The following is a 17,395-nucleotide window of genomic DNA, read 5'->3' on the forward strand; positions in this document are numbered from 1 at the left end:
CATATGTCCCTACCTGCGGGGCCTTGACCGATGAGGTGAGAAGTGACTCCTCAGAGGAAGGCCAAGCATTCAAGGTACAAGAGTAGTTCCCGCCACTCATCCTCCTCGTCAAAACGATTGAGGTGACCACACCGCCACTTGCCTTTTTCGTCTTCTTCAGGCGGCATCCCCGAGAGGGCGAGTTGCCTGTCCCAAAAATCGTGGGAGCTTTCCGCATGGAAATGCTTAAGATTTTTGAAAAGCAGGGCACGGCCCCATCCACGCCTTCCATTGAAGCCGGCAGGGAGCAGTTTCGGCTAGATACTTGCGCATCTTCAAGCCCAGGTTAATGGCATGATCCTCATCAGGAGCCTTCAAGGCTTCTTCTGGACAAGGTATCTAAGAAGGTCTTCGTCTCTATCAACACCGTCCAAATCCTCGATACCTTCAAAGCCATTGGCGCCACGCCAGTCAATCGTGCCTGTCGGGTCCTCCACCCCGGTCAGACCCTTGATGCCTCCAGCACCGTCAGTGCAATTTTTTCCAGCGCAGCCCCTGGTGACGGTGCAACCTCCGAAAAATGCAGTGTTGAAGTCGACAACTTTGAAGCCTCAGGCTGTTGTCCCTGAGAAAAGGTGTAATACTCTGCCAAATAGACTTTCAAGTCCCTCCACTCCATATTTGAGGAGGAGGAACATTCTGATGAGGATGTGGCTCCTTTTGGTTTCCAGTTTGGGGCCCCTAATGTGCCAGAATGCATAATCTCGGAGGAGAGTACGATGCAGGATCTTTGTGATACCTCGCATAATGCAAGTGGTATAGACACTTCTCCAGAGCTTGAGTTCGGCAGACCAGACCCTGGGGAGGATGCTGACTCCTCTTACAGACCACTTATGTCACGAGTTGTGGATTATTTGGGCTAGTCCAGACCTACTGCACATTATGGCCAGGGTCCCCTACAGATCCAATATTGCCATTTCATGTGGCACTGCAGAACAGGGTGGCCAGAAATTGGGAAACCCCAGAGACTAATCCGGCGGTGAACAAGTCTCGGACTAGAAAATACTGCCCCTCCAGTAGCGACCCCGGCTACCTGTCATCTCACCCCACTCCTGAGAGTATGGTGGTCCAGACAGCCATGGCTACTTCGAGCTGCATACCCTCCATTCCCTCCAGATAGGGACGATAAGCGCGTGGATTGGTCGGCGCGCAAAGTATTTTCAGCTTGGAGTATGGCATTGAAATCGGCAACTCCGCTTGTGCTTTGGCAAGATTTTCGTACACTCTGTGGGAGTGCATATTTATGGCGGCTGAGCAGATTACCGTAGGAGAAAAAGGGAGGGCTTCCTAGCTCTTGTTAAGGACGGCAAGGAAGCCATGTGTGAATCCCTTCAGTCAGGGTTGGATGTTGCAGACAGTGTCAGAAGGTCCATGGCTACGAGCACCGTGATACATAGATTTGCGTGGTTGAGGAAGTCTGGGTTTGCACCGCATTAGCAGGCTAGACTTCTGAACATGCCATTTGACAGGCCTCACCTTTTTGGCAGCAAGGCTGAGAGCCTTGAGAAGCTGCAGACCTCTAAAGCAGCCACCAAGTCTTTGGGCACCGCTGTTCAGCAGCCTCAGCCTTTTCGTCCTAGCGGACAGCAGTGGAGGGTTCCAGATCCGCTCCTTTTGTAGGGCATATTAACTCTGCTAGAGAAAGGCGCTATAGAAGCGGTGCCTGTAGCGCAGATCAACAAGGGATGGTACTCCCCTTATTTTTTGATTCCCAAAAAGGACGGGGGGGGACTGAGACCCATCTTGGACTTCAGATACTTGAACAAGTTCCTCAGGAGTTGCTCGACCTCATGGCGTCATCCATTTCTCTGATGCCAGAGGCCCATCTGAGAATGAGGTCCCTTCAATGGGCTCTCAGGACTCAATGGACCCAATTCTCAGGCAGGATGTCAGATCATCTTCAGATTCCGGTCAGGCTCTCACACGATCTTCTGTGGTGGACCTGCGAGGAAAACCTTTTGAAGGGAGAACCTTTTTGGCAACCATGGCCTACATGATAGTAGTGACGGAAGCTTCCCTCACAGGGTGGGGATCTCACACCAACGATCTGACCATCAGCGGTCGTTGGTCTCCATCGGAGTCCAAACTACACATCAATCTTTTGGAGCTGAGAGCAATCGGGGTAGCACTGAAGGCTTTCCTGCCGTCTGTACAGGGGAGGAATGTCCCGATAATGACGGACAACTGAGTGGTTATGCATTACCTCTACAAGAGAGGTGTAGGGTCACTACCACTGTGCAGAGAGGCAATGCAGCTCTGGTTCTGGGCAATTCAAGAAGGAATCTCCCTAGCGGCAGTTCATCTAGCCGGATAGGAGAACACGGTGGCGGACGCTCTGAACAGGCAGAGCGCAGTATCCCACAAGTGGGAAATAGCTCAGGAAGTCCTTCAAGAGGTCTTCGCCCTTTGGGGAACCCCAAAGGTGGATCTGTTTGCGACCGGCGCCAACTGGAAGTGTCAGCAGTACTGCTCAAGGGAATTTCCTACTAGAGGATCTCTAGGAGACGCGTTCGTGGTGGATTGGTAATTCCCGCTACTGTACGCGTTTCCTCCAGTCCCCGTCGTTCCTCAAGTTCTCGGAAGGTTAAGATGGTTCGGGACCCGCATGATCCTAGTTTCTCCAGATTGGGCCAGGAGATCGTGGTACCCAGATCTTCTGGACATGTCCATCTGTCCTCCGATGCGACTTCTTCCCCAAACAGAGGATCTTCTCTTGCGAGAGGATGGTCTGGTTCTCCATCCAGAGGTCAAAACACTCCAGCTTCACGCATGGTTTCTGAAAGGTTGAGATACAAGGATTGGGACCTCTCGGATGATGTAATGGAGGTGTTGCGGCCGGCTTCAAAGTCTCTGTACCGTTGCCGTTGGAATACATTCTGCGACTGGCGCAGAGCAAAGAATTTTGATCCTTATTTCGTTTTCAACCCTAGATGTTCTATCCTTTTTGCTTTCTTTAGCTCACAAGGGTCTTCAGGTGGGTACCATTTAAAGTTTACCTAGCAGCGCTTTCCATCTTTAAGCGCTCATCCGAGGAATGCTCTTATTTTAAGAATCCTTTTGGTTACTCAATTTCTAAAAGGGCTCACGAATGTGTTCCCGCCTTCACCGTTTCAGGTTCCGGTTTGGGACCTTAACTTAGTCTTAAAGTTTCTGATGGATGCTCCATTTGAACCATTGCACTCATGTCCATTGAGGTTGTTTACCTTTAAGACTTTTCTATTGGTTGCTCTTACATCAGCACGTAGAGTGAGCGAGTTGCTGGCATTTTCTTGCAAGCCACCCTTTACTGTATTCCACAAGGACAGGGTTGTGTTGAAAGTCCGACCCTCCTGTCTACCTAAGGTAGTTTCAGACTTTCATTTGAGTAAGAAGATGGTGATACCTGCCTTCTATCCTCCTCCGCAAACTAGTAAGGAAGAGGAAAGGCTTCATAGGTTGGACCCTAGGAGAGCTTTGAGCTTTTATATGTCCAGATTGTCCAAGGTGAGAGTGGACGACAAGCTCTTTGTGTGGTACACTGGGCACAAACATAGGCCAGGCTGTATCTAAACAGACCTTGTCTAGGTGGATCCTCCTCACTATTTCTGAATGCTATACTTTAGCAGGCAAGGTCCCCCCTGAGGGCTTGTATGCTCATTCCACCAGACGCATGGCTACGTCGACAGCCTTGCAAAGGGGTGTCCCGATAAAGAACATATGTGATGCTGCAATGTGGTCTTCGATACACAAGTTTACCAAGCATTATTCGCTGCATACTTCCCATGCTCAGGATGTGGCGTTTGGTAAGGCAGTGCTTTACTCGGCCTTTTAATTTCAACTTTACAAAATTCTTCACCCTCCTCCACTCATGGATCCTGCTTTGGGAGTATGTGAAAGAGGAATACGTTGGAGGACACAATCCATTCGAAGAATAAGTTACTTACCCCTGGTAACGTTGTTTTGACTGGGTGTTCCTCCAACGTATTACTCATCGCCCTCGCAACCTCCTTCTCTGTAGAATTTCCCATGCTATTACAGATTTTGTTCCAGCAAGGCTGAGTACGGTCAGGCCCGATTTGTGGCCTCTTGTGCTACATGAGGGGGGGGGGGGAACAGAACTGAGGCAACGACTGCCGTGCGTGCTACTTATAACATCCGATGATGTCCCCCTCGATACAGGCCGTCGAGGGACATCGACCCGACGCCAGCAACGGAGGGCGCCCTCTGCCGAAAAAATTCCAAAGCAGCCGAGCTGTGGACACTACATGTCAAGTTGTTATTCGGCACTCTGGTTTTCCGGGTCCTATTTTTTTTTTTTTTTTTTTTTTTTTTTTTTTTTTTTTTCTCTCTTTCCTGCTCTCTCTCTCGCTCTCTCTCTCGCTCGCTCTCTCTCTCGTCCCCTTATCAATAACTCGGGTCTCCTACCGTTCATGCTCACTCGCACACTTTGGAAAGGAACAAAGGGCTTGAAACCTCCCCCGAGTCTTGCCCTCTTTGCCAGCACAGGACTGGTAACAGTCTATGATGGCTCTGGGTCCTGTTGTTTGTCTGGTTTGTTGTCTCGGTCTCACCACAGTGACATAACTGACTTTCTGCCATGCAGGAAACTGTTCCCTTCCGTTTTTCAAAATGATACGTGGGTTGCCGCAGTTCTGTGCAATGGGCCGTTTGCTTCTTCCTTTTCTGCAGAGGGTTCTGGGATCTGTTACTGAAAGAGCACATACTGGAATGGTGTACGTCAGGCATTGGGTGATTGAGTGTGGTTCCTTTCATTTGTAACAAGACACATAAGCGAGAGCAGAGAGTGGGGCATTCGCAACGTCCTCACCCCACCTGTGGTGCAGGACTGTCTATGGAAAACACCTGAGTTATGTCCCCTCCTTCCCGGTTTAGAGGGGTCCCTATCCCCCCATAACAGTCAAGTCCCTGCCCTGTCACAAAACATGTGCCACAAATAGAGATTCCAGCTTTAAATGTGCCTGGTAATCCTCAAATACACCAGCTTGAGCAGCAGTAAGTAACCTATTTTCATACTCTATCCTGCATTTCTCTTTGAAAATAAGAGCTCTAGGTCAGAAACCAACACTTCTAAAGCAATAGATAATCTATGCCCCTTCTTGTCCCTCTGAATCCTCTTGTCTTATCCATCCTGGTATGTTTTAAAAATGGGTGACGTGCTTAGCGGTTGGGGGTGTGTTAAGACCATTCCAGCCAAGCATACTCAACATACCAGTTATTGGGAATCTGCTTTGTGTGGAGTCCTTCCATGACCATCTTTTACAGTATTGGCCAAACATGAACCCACAGCACAGCCCTTGTACCAAAGCACAATAATGTCCCTACAGACATTATTCTGAGCATGACTGCCCCAGGGATGCCAGAGCCCTCGAGTGAATGTCTGTGAGTGGTTCTTTGCTCTGAAGCCCTACACTGACCTTTTAGATTGTCAAGGTGCGCCCATAGAGGTCTGGGCTGAGACCACTTTTGACCGCCACAAATGTTAAATGGGAGGTACAGATCAGCTGTGCTCTCAGCACCTCACCAGCCCCCCTTCTCATTTTCTCTTTTACTCATGCTGTTTACTGGTGTTTCCTTCTGAGAGTGATGGGCCTTCTTTTCTTTTCAGCAAATCAATGGCAGTAAAGTCAATGTCTTGTACTCCACGCCCAGCTGCTACCTGTGGGAGCTGCATCAGTCCAACCTCACATGGTAAGGCGGCTCTTTTCTTCACCTGTCCCGCTGGATCCACCATAGCATCAGAACCTTGGGGTAGTGCACCAAATGTATGGGGTCCACCATCATTCAGTGCATGGATGAGGCATGGGCTGCTCTTGATCAGTCAAGTTCTCAAACCTGGCATTATTACAGAACTGGCATTTTTCTTTTCTCTGCATAGGTCTGTGAAAACAGATGACTTTTTCCCCTATGCTGACGGCCCACACCAATTCTGGACTGGCTATTTCACAAGTCGACCAGCATTCAAGCGCTACGAACGGATGACCAACAACTTCTTGCAGGTCAAGTAGCTGCACAGGCTGAGTTGCTTTGAGAAAGTTGGTGGGGTTTGCAGATTTGCTGTTATAGACCACCCCATTTTTATTTGCCAAGAGCTACTTTTTAAAATATATTAACGGATGGTCAATGTTAATCTGAAGGGGCTCCTAAGACCATTTATGGCTGTGGTTTTCGGCTGTAGGTTCTGCATTGATACCAGAGCACTGCTTTCATACTTTTACTGGGGTAATTGAACACTTGTAGGCTCTGGGCAGCTGCATACTTTTATATGGAGTCTTAGTGTGTTTTTGAGTGTCGTTTGAGCTTTGCTTTTTCTCCCTCTCCCCAGGTGTGTAACCAGCTGGAGGTGCTGGCGGAAGCAAAGGCGACGGATGGCCCCTATGGACTGGGAGACAGTTCTGTACTGAGTATGATGGCTTAAAGTTACTTGCTACAGCGCCAGAATGCAGTCTTCTTACCATTAGGAGTATCACCCCACACTCTATGGTGTTGGTTAGCTTCCCAGGTCCTTGGCTAGAGGAATTGTGCATTACTGAGGTGCTAACAGTCTGCTACAACCTGCAGACCATCTATAAAGAAAGGAAGCCCAGAGGAGGAGTGTTGCATCAGGAGGTCAGATCTTGCAGGGCACTATGGGTCCATATGACGGTCTTGAATTTTGGGATCTTATGGAAAGCCACTGGTCCGTGGCATGTTATTGCATCTGGGAATGTTGGTTACTTCTATTCCTGCAGTTTTAAACAAGACATGGAGTGACTTAGGACTTTCTTGTGTTGGGGTTCATTGCAGTAGTATGGTTTTTCTCTGATCATGATCTTGCCTGTGCAGGCACAGTTGCACTCGGATAGGTACTCTGGGTGTCTAACTTGATGTAATATCATAAGGTAGTAGATGGTAAATCTTACTATGGAGCTGGCATGTGAAGCCTTGGACAGGTCACTTTGAGGGTGATGCCCATGGTTTTAGGTTTGTGTGGTATGGGACAAAGCATTAGTGAGATTACCTCTGACATATTCCTATTTTGTTAATGGTAATGAGAGCCCTGCACGATGCTAATAGCAATTGGTGTGTTTGGTTGGCTTAGTAAACTTTGCCGCATCCACAAATGGATTGTGTTGAGGCTGTGAGGGATTGACATTGTCATAAAAAAGCAATGGCAACGGGCATGAGCCCTGGGGAACACGCATGACTTCACAGGCAGAAGACTCTGGAGTCCAATTTAACCAAGAACAGTTTGGCATGAAAGAATTGGACCAGTTGTGTGTGGTTTCTGCCAGTCCCACCACCTGCTCTAGTGTGGCTTTGGGGGGCAGAGGGGTGCTGTGGTTCAGTGTGTTGGAAGCCGCTGATGTCTCTAGGAGCACTAGTATGCTTGCATCTCCTTCTTCTAGGATCTGGCACAAGTTCTTCATCTCTAGTTCATCAACAGAAAGGTACTCTTACTGGAATATTCCGATGCAGAAAAAGTGGAACTATTTACAGTTCTCTTAGCAGCCTATCATTTAGTCTAACAAACTGTAAAGGGTTCAAATGTATCCAAGGGCAACATATGCACATGAATACAGAAGGCCTTTTAAAAAAGTAACAATAAGCCAACACCAGATTAAGATGGATAAATATTGCATATTCAAAAAACAAATCAAAAAAACGTTAGTCACAATCTTTAAATACCAGTACTGTAAAGTGAGAAAAACAATTTAGAAATTCTGACTTTGTGTTTGTAATACAATCCTCAGCAATATGTCTCGATTTTCTTTTGAGATGATTGTATTATGAACATTATATGTATTTCACAATTGTTTTCTATAGTTCATGTATTTAGTCTCTCTATTAAGAAATGTGAATCTTTAAAGTGTTTTGCTTACTTTTTCTTGTGCCTATAACTATCCCAGTGACATCACAGAAGTCTGTAAAAAAATACTTTTCGGTGTGAAAGAGGTTCACAAATATCAGACATATGAACTTAAAGGTTTGTGTACACCTTTGTGTTGACATTTTCTATCTGACAAGGGACTCTCCTATTGTAAAGATGTGTTTCTGTCTAGTTTGGCTGGCTGTCCCTCTACATGGCAGAAAACCAGACCGCCTTAGGGGCACCTTCATAAAAAAAAATAAAGATTACTGATGGGCCAATAGTTTTAATTGATTTGTGACGTGTGTGGGACAGCATTCCCCCAGGAGCTGTCTGAGTATTTGTCAGTGCAGGTGTAACTCTGGTTGGTTTCAGAACTTGGAGGCGGGGAGGGGGCCTTTCACTTGGAATTAGCAGTGAAGGCCTGTAAGTGGGGCAATAGCAATGATGTGGGTTTGTTTAGTGGTAGCCAGAAACGAAGGCCTTCCAGGAGCTTTTTGGTAGGGATCGGTGCACGTACCAAGAAGGTGGGCGGTGACAGATTGGAGGGAGGCAATGGGTAGGCAAGACTGCCATGTTCTTGAGAGGGCGTGGGGGAGGGGGTCAGTGTAATACCATGGTGCCCCGCACAACCAATGTTTGCAACCTACTGACTTTGCTAGATTATGGTGTTGCATTCTTTGCAACTGCCCATTCCTCATGTTTACTCTCAGCAGCCCTGGTGTGGTTCGGGGCTCCACTCCATCATCCTGGAGTTACCAGTGTTACCCTCATCAACCTTGTTTGCCCATCCTGACCAATAAGCTTTTTCTTTTCTTAGAAATGTAGCACTCAGGCTAGATTCACCAACAGTCCTGATGTCCTTGGTGGCTCTGTTGCTCCCGGTCCTTGCCCATGGGGAAGTAGATGTAGTGTGGGCAATCGATGAACTCAAACCGTCAAGGGTGCCTGGACTGAACAGTCTCCCACCGTTTATCCTGAAAAAGGATCCCTCGTTTTGGGCTTATTTTCTCAAGCCCCACTTTGTCTCCATCTATGAAACACACATTTTTCCCTCTTGCCGGTCCCGGTCTTTTGTTATTCCCATCTATAAGAAAGGAGAATTGGCTGATGCAGGCAGTTATAGCCCAATTGCCCTGATTGACGCAGTGAGCAAAGTTGTTGCTATTCTGCTGAGATCTAAATAGTTTTCTTAGTCCGACTCCTTATCTCGCGTTCATGTGGGTTTTTGAAAAAACATGGTCCTGTCTCCGAACGCTACTGTACTGAAACATCTACTGCTCAATGTAAAAACGAATCGGGGCAGTAACATGTATATGGCCTCACTGGATTTGTCTTCGGCATGTGATTGTGTTGTGCGCAAGCAGCTATGGGAGAAGCTCCTCGCTTCCAATGTTCCGTTGAAGCTGGTCCAGCTGATCGACCTCCTGCACCACAACTCCACTCCGACAATCCGATTAAATAAGGAAGGAGCAGTTTCTGGGCCAGTTGTGGTTCATCTTGGTTTTAGACAGGGTTGCATCTTGGCGCCCACTCTTTTCGACATGTACCTCAGCGACCTAGATCTATGGCGTACCGTGGACTTAATACCTGTAAAGCTGGGCCACCTAAAGATTCAGTCGGTGGCCTTTGCAGATGACATTATTCTTTTTGCCAGGACCCCATGTGGCCGCCAACAAAAACTAAACCTCTTATACTCCTATGAATTAAGGAATAACCTGGTGGCCAACGGAGCAAAATCGAAGGTTTTTTTTTAAATCAAAAGAAACCTAAAACTGTGGTGGTCTATGGGCTCTGAAAGGGTTGAACTGGTGGTATCTCTACGCTACTTAGGGATACAATCTATCAATGTCTCCTCTCTATCCATGTGGAAGGCAGTCTTGAAAGACAAGCTCGCTCCTCTATTAGCAGACATGAAGCACATTTTTGGACATTTCTGTATATTTTCTGTACTTCCTATTATGAAATATTATTTGGGAAAGATCGAGCCAGTCTTACTATACGGGCTGTGTTTGGCATGTGTACATTTGGGCCCTTATCTCGACTCCTTACTACAGTGCCTTATTTGGAATGTTTTGCGGCTTTCTATTACAATCCCAAACGCTATTATACGCCACAAACTAAATTCTCTGAAGGCGCGTTATCATTGGCTGCAGTTTTCGATCTATTCTAGGCTTTTGTCTCCTCCGCCCAATTCCCTCTTCAGACTTGCATCAGATCCTGGTAGACTGTTCTGTACCCCCAGTCACTAATTTCAGGAATCTTATGCAAAATCTGTTGGATCAAATAAGCTCTTCACAGTTTGAGCTTATGTCCAATCCTACTGTGACTAAATCCAAACTCTTTAGAGAGGATTGTCGGCTGACCGTTGAAGCCCTGTCCACTGATCATTCATATCGTGAATATTTGCCAATGCTGCATCTAGATAGAAATGTGGCGATATTCAAGCGCCACATCTAGAAAGAATTTGGAAATTAGCCTGTATCGCATCTAGATAACGAGGCCACTAACCAACCCACTAACAATCTCACCCTTCTGCATACACCTCTCAAACTCTAACCAAACACACCCACACCCCTCAAGCACAGCAAACCGTACAGACTTAACTACACCGCAACATCAAACCAAATCACACATAGCTTCGCACATCAGAACACGACGGCTATAGTGTGCGGTACAAATGTCCTTTACATGTAGGAATGGTCTTCTTCCAGTCTACCTAAGAAGCTTTCCCTGCTACAAGAATCGCAATACATACTTGCACTTCAAATTGAATCCGTTGTATTCCCAAAGAGAGCACCCATCATTGGTCTAGCGGCACACCTGTGGATTTGCTTCCTAATCCCCTGTTTTGTCGATTTTATAATTCGAAGTTCACTTCCGAAACACTAAGACACTGGGTTTTGGACTGTTGTGCTTTGGCGGCAGCTTGAACCATCTCCTTTTCGAGGGAATTGGACAGCTTCAATAGCGAGTATTCAAAGGAACTACTGTGGTCTAGACTCATGTGGGGCGAACTTATTTTTTTTTTTGTGTAATTTAATCAATGACGTCTGTCTGAATTCTGTTGCCTTTTTTGTATATGTAAGATAACTTTCACATTTTTGTGTACTGATGCTTTTCTTTTAAAAAAAAATGTGTAAGGTTTTTAAGTAAACCAATTCACAATAAAAAAAAACTGATGGCTATATGATCTTTTATTCTTCTAGAGAGAGCGATGGGTGTGGCACAGCATCATGATGCAGTTGCAGGCACGGCGCAACAGCACGTTTCGGATGACTATGCCAAGCGGCTTGCAGAGGGCCGCAACTCCTGTCAGGTAAAACTTATTGAGCTTCCGCACCACGTTTGCATGGAAGGGTCAACAACTGAGTTCTGTGGTCGGTCAGTGGATCCCTTTTTAACTTTTGCCTTCGAGCCATGCCTGTACAGACTGTTGAAGTATTTCACTCCCCAACATGGCACCTTGTGTTCTCAATTTTTAATGCAGAATTACATTTTTGGGGGATCAGCTGATCTTTTAATTAACTACTTAGCTTTATTTTGTTTTGTTGTCCTTTTTTGAAGTCAGCATGTTCCCTGCTGAAGTCTGCCTACCATGGCCATGCTTTTTATTTTAAAATGTTTTTCTTTTTTTTAGTATGTGGTCTTCGGGGAACAAGAAGGAGTTAGACTCCCTGACATATTTCAAGTGTGTTTATTCGCTTTAACAATACAAAGAATGCTTATATAGACTTATTGCTATGAGGGTTTCCCTTTCTATGAAACTATACCAAGGACGCTCGTCTTAAGAACAATCAAAATATAGTCCTCTAACTGGACCTACCACTTTAACAAAATAGAACTCCAAACGTTAGTCGGAGCCCGCGTGTTCTGTGCTCTCACTACTTTACTTCAAAACCCATTTGGGATCTCGGGCACCAGGCTTATCCTGTGCGGTATTTCCAAAACTGGGTTATAATTCCTCAGAGGAAATGTACCTAATTTTCTCTCAATCCACTCAATGAGAAGTTGATATTTTAATAAACCAAATGCCCCAACTTTTCTTATTGGAAATATGCTTTCCTTAATTCGTCTCCACAAATGTATCTTTCTTTTCTCTTGGTGCTACAGAAATGGCGCTCCACCACTGTCCCTTTATTCTGTTCCTGCTTTAACTGATTGAACCCTTCAGGACTTAGTCCTTCTGACTTTGTCTTTCTTAGTCCCAGGGGCAGATTCGGCAGGTTCCCTCGTATTTGCCATCTCTAGTGCACAGGATTTCAGGGTTCCCGGAACCCTTCTGGATAGTCTTTCTCTGACGTTCTGACTGACCCGTAGGAATCTTCTACCCACTGGCTTCTCTGTTCACTTTTGGGGTTTCGTCGATTTGCCTCCCTCCAGCCAGGGCAACCCCATTACCTTTGCTTCTTTTGGGTATGTTCCATTGGGGTGGCGTCTCACAACCAGGTCGCTGCTCTTTGTTCCCTCCAGTGCCTGAGAGGGAGGTGCTTGGCTGCAGGGACAGCTTTTCTGTTCACTCCTTCGCCTTCTCTGGAAACTGAGTTTCTGATGTTTGTTAATCTGCTTAGAATCACATGCTGTGCATAGGTCCGACATCCAGTGGTCACTGCGGAGTATTGCATTTTGTTTTTCGTAGTCGAAAAGGGGACGTCGACAAGGCGTGTCTGAAACACTATCCCTATAGTGACGTGCGTTGTACCCACAATCCCTCACGCGTCGAGGTCCCTCAGATTGTTTTTTTCCGCCCAGCTTCTGGTCGCCTTCACGCGGAGCTCCTCGAGAGACATTGCAACTCCTCGACCCCTGGTCGTATTTTCTCTAATATTTATAATCCCTCCCTCGACGCAGTTGTAAGCTGTTCTCCGCCGAAAAGAATCTTCGACGGAGGGTCGAGCGGAAGAAATCCTTCGGCGCTGCCGAACACGTGGCCTGGCCTCGCAGGCCATATACAGTAGGGAGAGTGGGGTCGTGGGACATCTCTGGGTCTTTCTGAGAATGCCTTTCCCTTTCCCCTTCCTTTCCCTTGGGGTGTGTATCGCGATTTATTGCCTCGGCTATGGAGAGGACACCGTTTAGGTTTTGCCCACTTTGTAAAGGCAAATTCACTTGGAAGGACAAGCACTCACGGTGTAACCGCTGCTTGCCCCTCGATCACAAGGAGGAAAGGTGCGCGGCGTGTCGGCTTCTTAAGCCTAAAACTCTAAAAGACCGAAGGGTTAAAAGGTGGGCGGCCTACGCGATGTCGAAGGCCGAAGGTTCACCCGCCGCTGCTACCACCGACAGTGACGAGGAACGCGATACCACGACCTCCGCTACGGAAGTCGAAACCCCCTCTAAGGAGCTTCGTCGTCTGTCCCCGGCCCCGACGGGCTCGGCTCACGCCCTGCTTATGGGGATGAACACCCCGGCGACACAGACGCACACAAAGATCCACATAAACACACAACCCACGGCTCTTCGTCGACAAAGTCGAAAAGACCTTCGGCGCCCAAGGAGACGCAGGTTCCACCGGCGGCCTCCTCGGACCGTTCGGGTTCGAAGCCCCTCTCGCAACCGCAGCCGCGACCTGCGACTGGGCTTTCGGCAAACAAGGGCGCTGCCACCAAACCATCGGCCGGTGCGCATCAACAGAAAGCGCAGACCGCCGTAGAGCGTTCGATACCCATAGCGTCGAAAACTCAAGCTTCCGCCGACAAACGAGTCGCCGACAAGCGAGTCGCCGATAGCTTAGCAAGGATCGCTGTAGCCGACGCCCAAAAGCGTACGCCGAAGATTTCGTCGAGCGTTACGCATAAATTAAAGGATACGCCGAAAAAGCCCGAAGGGAAAAAGGGACTACCCCCTTCAGGCAGGGAGTCTCCCGACACACCAGAAGGTTTTTCGGAGGGCGATGGGACACTTTCCTCGACGCTTTGGGAGAGGTCGAGCCATTTCGAGTTAGATAACCCTATGTTTCCCCCGCCAGACCGCTCTGGGGTACCCCATGAAACTATGGAAAGACTCCACCTCTGTATGGAGAGGATGGAAAAGTTCATGAGCACCCAGGCCTCTCAAACACACAAGAGGACCAGAGAAGGGCCTCAGGAGGACCCCAGGGCCAAAAATCCGAGGCTAGTCGATCCCCAGCAGGACACAGCCTCAGACTTCCAAGATGTATATGACCTCACTGGGGAGGAGCAAGACTTCGAGGAAGAAGATGATTTCATGGACAATGAAGAACAGAACCAGGAGGAATGTCTGGAAGACAGAACAGACATTATAGAAGAAGGCTTCGGGGTTAACCCAGAAGAGGGACCTTCACACCCCTGGCAATCACCATCAGTGTATTCCGACACTGATGTCATAAACCTAACTCCTCCGGACAATTCTCCAGTTAGGAACACGTCTCCAATTGACGATCAGCCAACGTTCAATGCACTGTTGCGCAGAGCAGCAGCGCATTTCGAACTCGACACCGGGGAACTCTCTCCAGAATTGGACTTTGTGGAAAGAGTGATTAAGGAAAAACCCCCGGTCAGCCAGACCATTCCACTCCTCGCTTCAGTGAAGAGAAGGATCATACCTTCGCTGTCCACTCCCGCTATGATCAGAGGGGTCAATCCACGGATTGAAAAACTTCACCCTCAGACCCCCTCTACATTAGGGGACATTCCATTCCTGATTCCCTAGTGGTTTCTAATACTAGAAAGAGGGCAGGGGTACCACTTTCCACGAGTGAGGCACCCCCTGACAAGGAGGGCAAGAGGCTATATGCCCTTGCAAAAAGGGTTACTTCCTCGGCTGCCTTCTCAGCAAGAATTGCCAACAACAATTCCTTGCTTGCAAGCTACGCAGACGCGCAGTGGGCCAAACTGCGAAAAGACGCCGAGGAAGCACCGGAGCCTTTACGTACGCGCCTACTGTCAACTATTGGCGAAGGAACCCAAGTGAACCAGAGCATTGTTAAAAACTCTCTGGACGCGGCAGAAACAGCAGGACGTTCCTTGGTACAAGGAATACTCCTAAAGCGCCATGTATGGCTGCGCAACTCAGGCTTTAAACCAGAGACACAGGCGTCTTTGATAAATAAACCTGTCGAGGACGCTAACCTCTTCGGAAAAGCGGTAGATGAAGCCCTAGAGATGGCTAAAAAAGAGTTCGACACTATCAAGACTCTCGACCAGATCTCTAAGCCCACTACCAGGCGCGGCTATGGCAACAAACGCTTTTTTCGTGGCCAACGCCAACACCAACAACAAAATCAACATCAGCAATACCCTGCCACCAATTACCAAACCAATAGTGGGCAGTACAGCCAAAGAGGACAACGCCGGGGCAAAGGGAGGGGTCGGGGATCCACCCCCAGAGGCTCCCAAGCCCCCAACAACTCCAAGTGACGCGAAGATTCGCGTCCCCTCCCATGCAACACCGGTCGGGGGCCGGATAACATCCTTTCTTCCTGCATGGGAGGAGATAACGTCAGACCGTTGGGTACTGTCCACCGTAGCCCACGGATACTGTATCGAATTCAACAGTTCCCCATCCTACAGACCCCCGAGGGGACGTCGCATGACACCGGAACATCTTGCCATCCTTCTCCAAGAAGTACAACAACTACTGGAAAAAGGAGCCATAGAGGTCGTGCCTCTATCTCAGGTAACAGAAGGTATTTATTCAGTGTACTTCCTTGTACCCAAAAAGGATCTAACCATGCGCCCTGTATTAGATCTGCGCCCAGCGAACAACTTTATCAAACCCCAAAAGTTTCGTATGGTAACCTTACAGGAAGTAATCCCACTGCTTTCTCAGGGAGATTACATGACAACATTGGACATGAAAGATGCATACTTTCATATTTTAATGTTGCCAGCGCACAGAAAATACCTCAGGTTCATGATAGAGGGCAAACACTACCAGTTCAGAGTGCTACCCTTCGGCATAGCATCAGCACCAAGGGTATTCACGAAGGTGCTGGCAGTGGCAGCGGCCCACCTGCGCAGGTTGTCCATCCCAGTTTACCCTTACCTCGACGACTGGCTCATAACAGGGGATTCTTACGAAACATGCTTCTCCAATACCCAAAAGACTGTAGACCTTTTGTTCCAGTTGGGCTTCTCCATCAACGAAAAGAAGTCCAGTTTAGACCCCAGTCAAATCAAACAATTCCTAGGGGCTCTAATTCAAACAAAGGACGGCCTCGTCTTCCCCTCCAAAGAGAGGGTCCAAAACATGCTGTTTCAAATCCCTCAATATGTAACCGGTCGAGAGGTGACGGTACGCAAAGCAATGCGCTTGCTAGGAATGATGGCGTCGTGTATTTATTTGGTACCTCACGCGCGCCTGCGCATGCGCCCAATGCAAGAGTGGCTCAACAGCCAGTGGTGTCAGGCCAGCGGACTATGGGAGGATCTAGTTGTGGTCTCGCAGGCCTTAGTTCTCTCGCTACGGTGGTGGACAAAGGAAAACATGGAAAAAGGGAAACCCTTTGCCACACCCGCGGCGGAAGCCACTCTAACCACAGACGCATCCCTCACAGGATGGGGGGGCGCACCTATCCCATCAGACTGCTCACGGAGTGTGGACTCCGAACGTAGCATCCAAACACATAAATCTACTGGAGCTACTAGCTGTGTTCAAGGCGCTAAGAGCCTTCCAGGAACACCTACAAGGCAAAACAGTAATGGTCCTTACAGACAGCACCACAGCCATGTACTACATCAACAAGCAAGGGGGCACCCACTCTCCAGGCCTGTCCAAGCTGGCCCAGAATATATGGAAGTGGGCTCTCAAACAGGACATGTTCCTACTATCACTACATGTACCCGGGGAACTCAATCTGCTAGCAGACAGTCTCAGCAGAGATTTCCCCCTGCCCAAAGAGTACGAATGGCGCCTGCACGAAGACATCGTCTTCGACGTCTTCACACAATGGGGATTCCCAGAAATAGACCTGTTCGCAACCCTGGAAAACTCACAATGCCTAAGTTACGCCTCCAGGTACCCCCAGAACCAATCCAAGGGGAACGGTCTGTCGATGCAATGGTCAGGGAAATTTGTTTACGCTTTTCCCCCGACTCCCCTTCTCAACAAAGTGGTGCACAAGATGCACCAGGAACAAGTGACCATGATACTAGTGGCCCCAATGTGGGCACGACAACCATGGTTCGCTCACTTGATGGAGATGTCTCTATCCCCCCCAGTAAAACTCCCCTGCCCGTACAACATGCTGTCTCAGGACAAAGGCACGACTCTGCATCCATGCCCCCAGAACATGAACTTAGCAGCTTGGCTCCTGAGATCATAGAGTTCGGACATCTACAACTCCCGCAAAGATGCATGGACATCCTCAGGGAAGCCCGAAAACCGAACACTCGCCACTGCTATTCTAGCAAGTGGAAAAGATTTGTCATCTGGTGCAGGAGTAAAAGCATCAACCCTATTGACTGCTCTCCCACACATGTGGTCCTATACCTGACCCACCTATTGGATTCAGGTCTAGTGTTTAACTCCATTAAAGTCCACCTAGCT

General features: G+C 48.1%; 1 protein-coding gene across 1 annotated transcript in view; it reads left to right on the forward strand.

Moving 5' to 3' along the window:
* LOC138447859 (lysosomal alpha-mannosidase-like) overlaps nt 1-17,395 on the forward strand; it is a 564,797-nt gene that overhangs the window by 132,567 nt on the left and 414,835 nt on the right. Inside the window, exons 8-11 of the mRNA XM_069604298.1 lie at nt 5,645-5,727; nt 5,915-6,035; nt 6,362-6,440; nt 11,095-11,204. Of these exons, the coding sequence (XP_069460399.1) occupies nt 5,645-5,727; nt 5,915-6,035; nt 6,362-6,440; nt 11,095-11,204 (393 nt within the window). The remainder of the gene's footprint in view (nt 1-5,644; nt 5,728-5,914; nt 6,036-6,361; nt 6,441-11,094; nt 11,205-17,395) is intronic.

This window comes from Ambystoma mexicanum, chromosome 3q, assembly GCF_040938575.1.
Source record: "Ambystoma mexicanum isolate Mex_15411 chromosome 3q, UKY_AmexF1_1, whole genome shotgun sequence".
NCBI lineage: Eukaryota > Metazoa > Chordata > Amphibia > Caudata > Ambystomatidae > Ambystoma > Ambystoma mexicanum.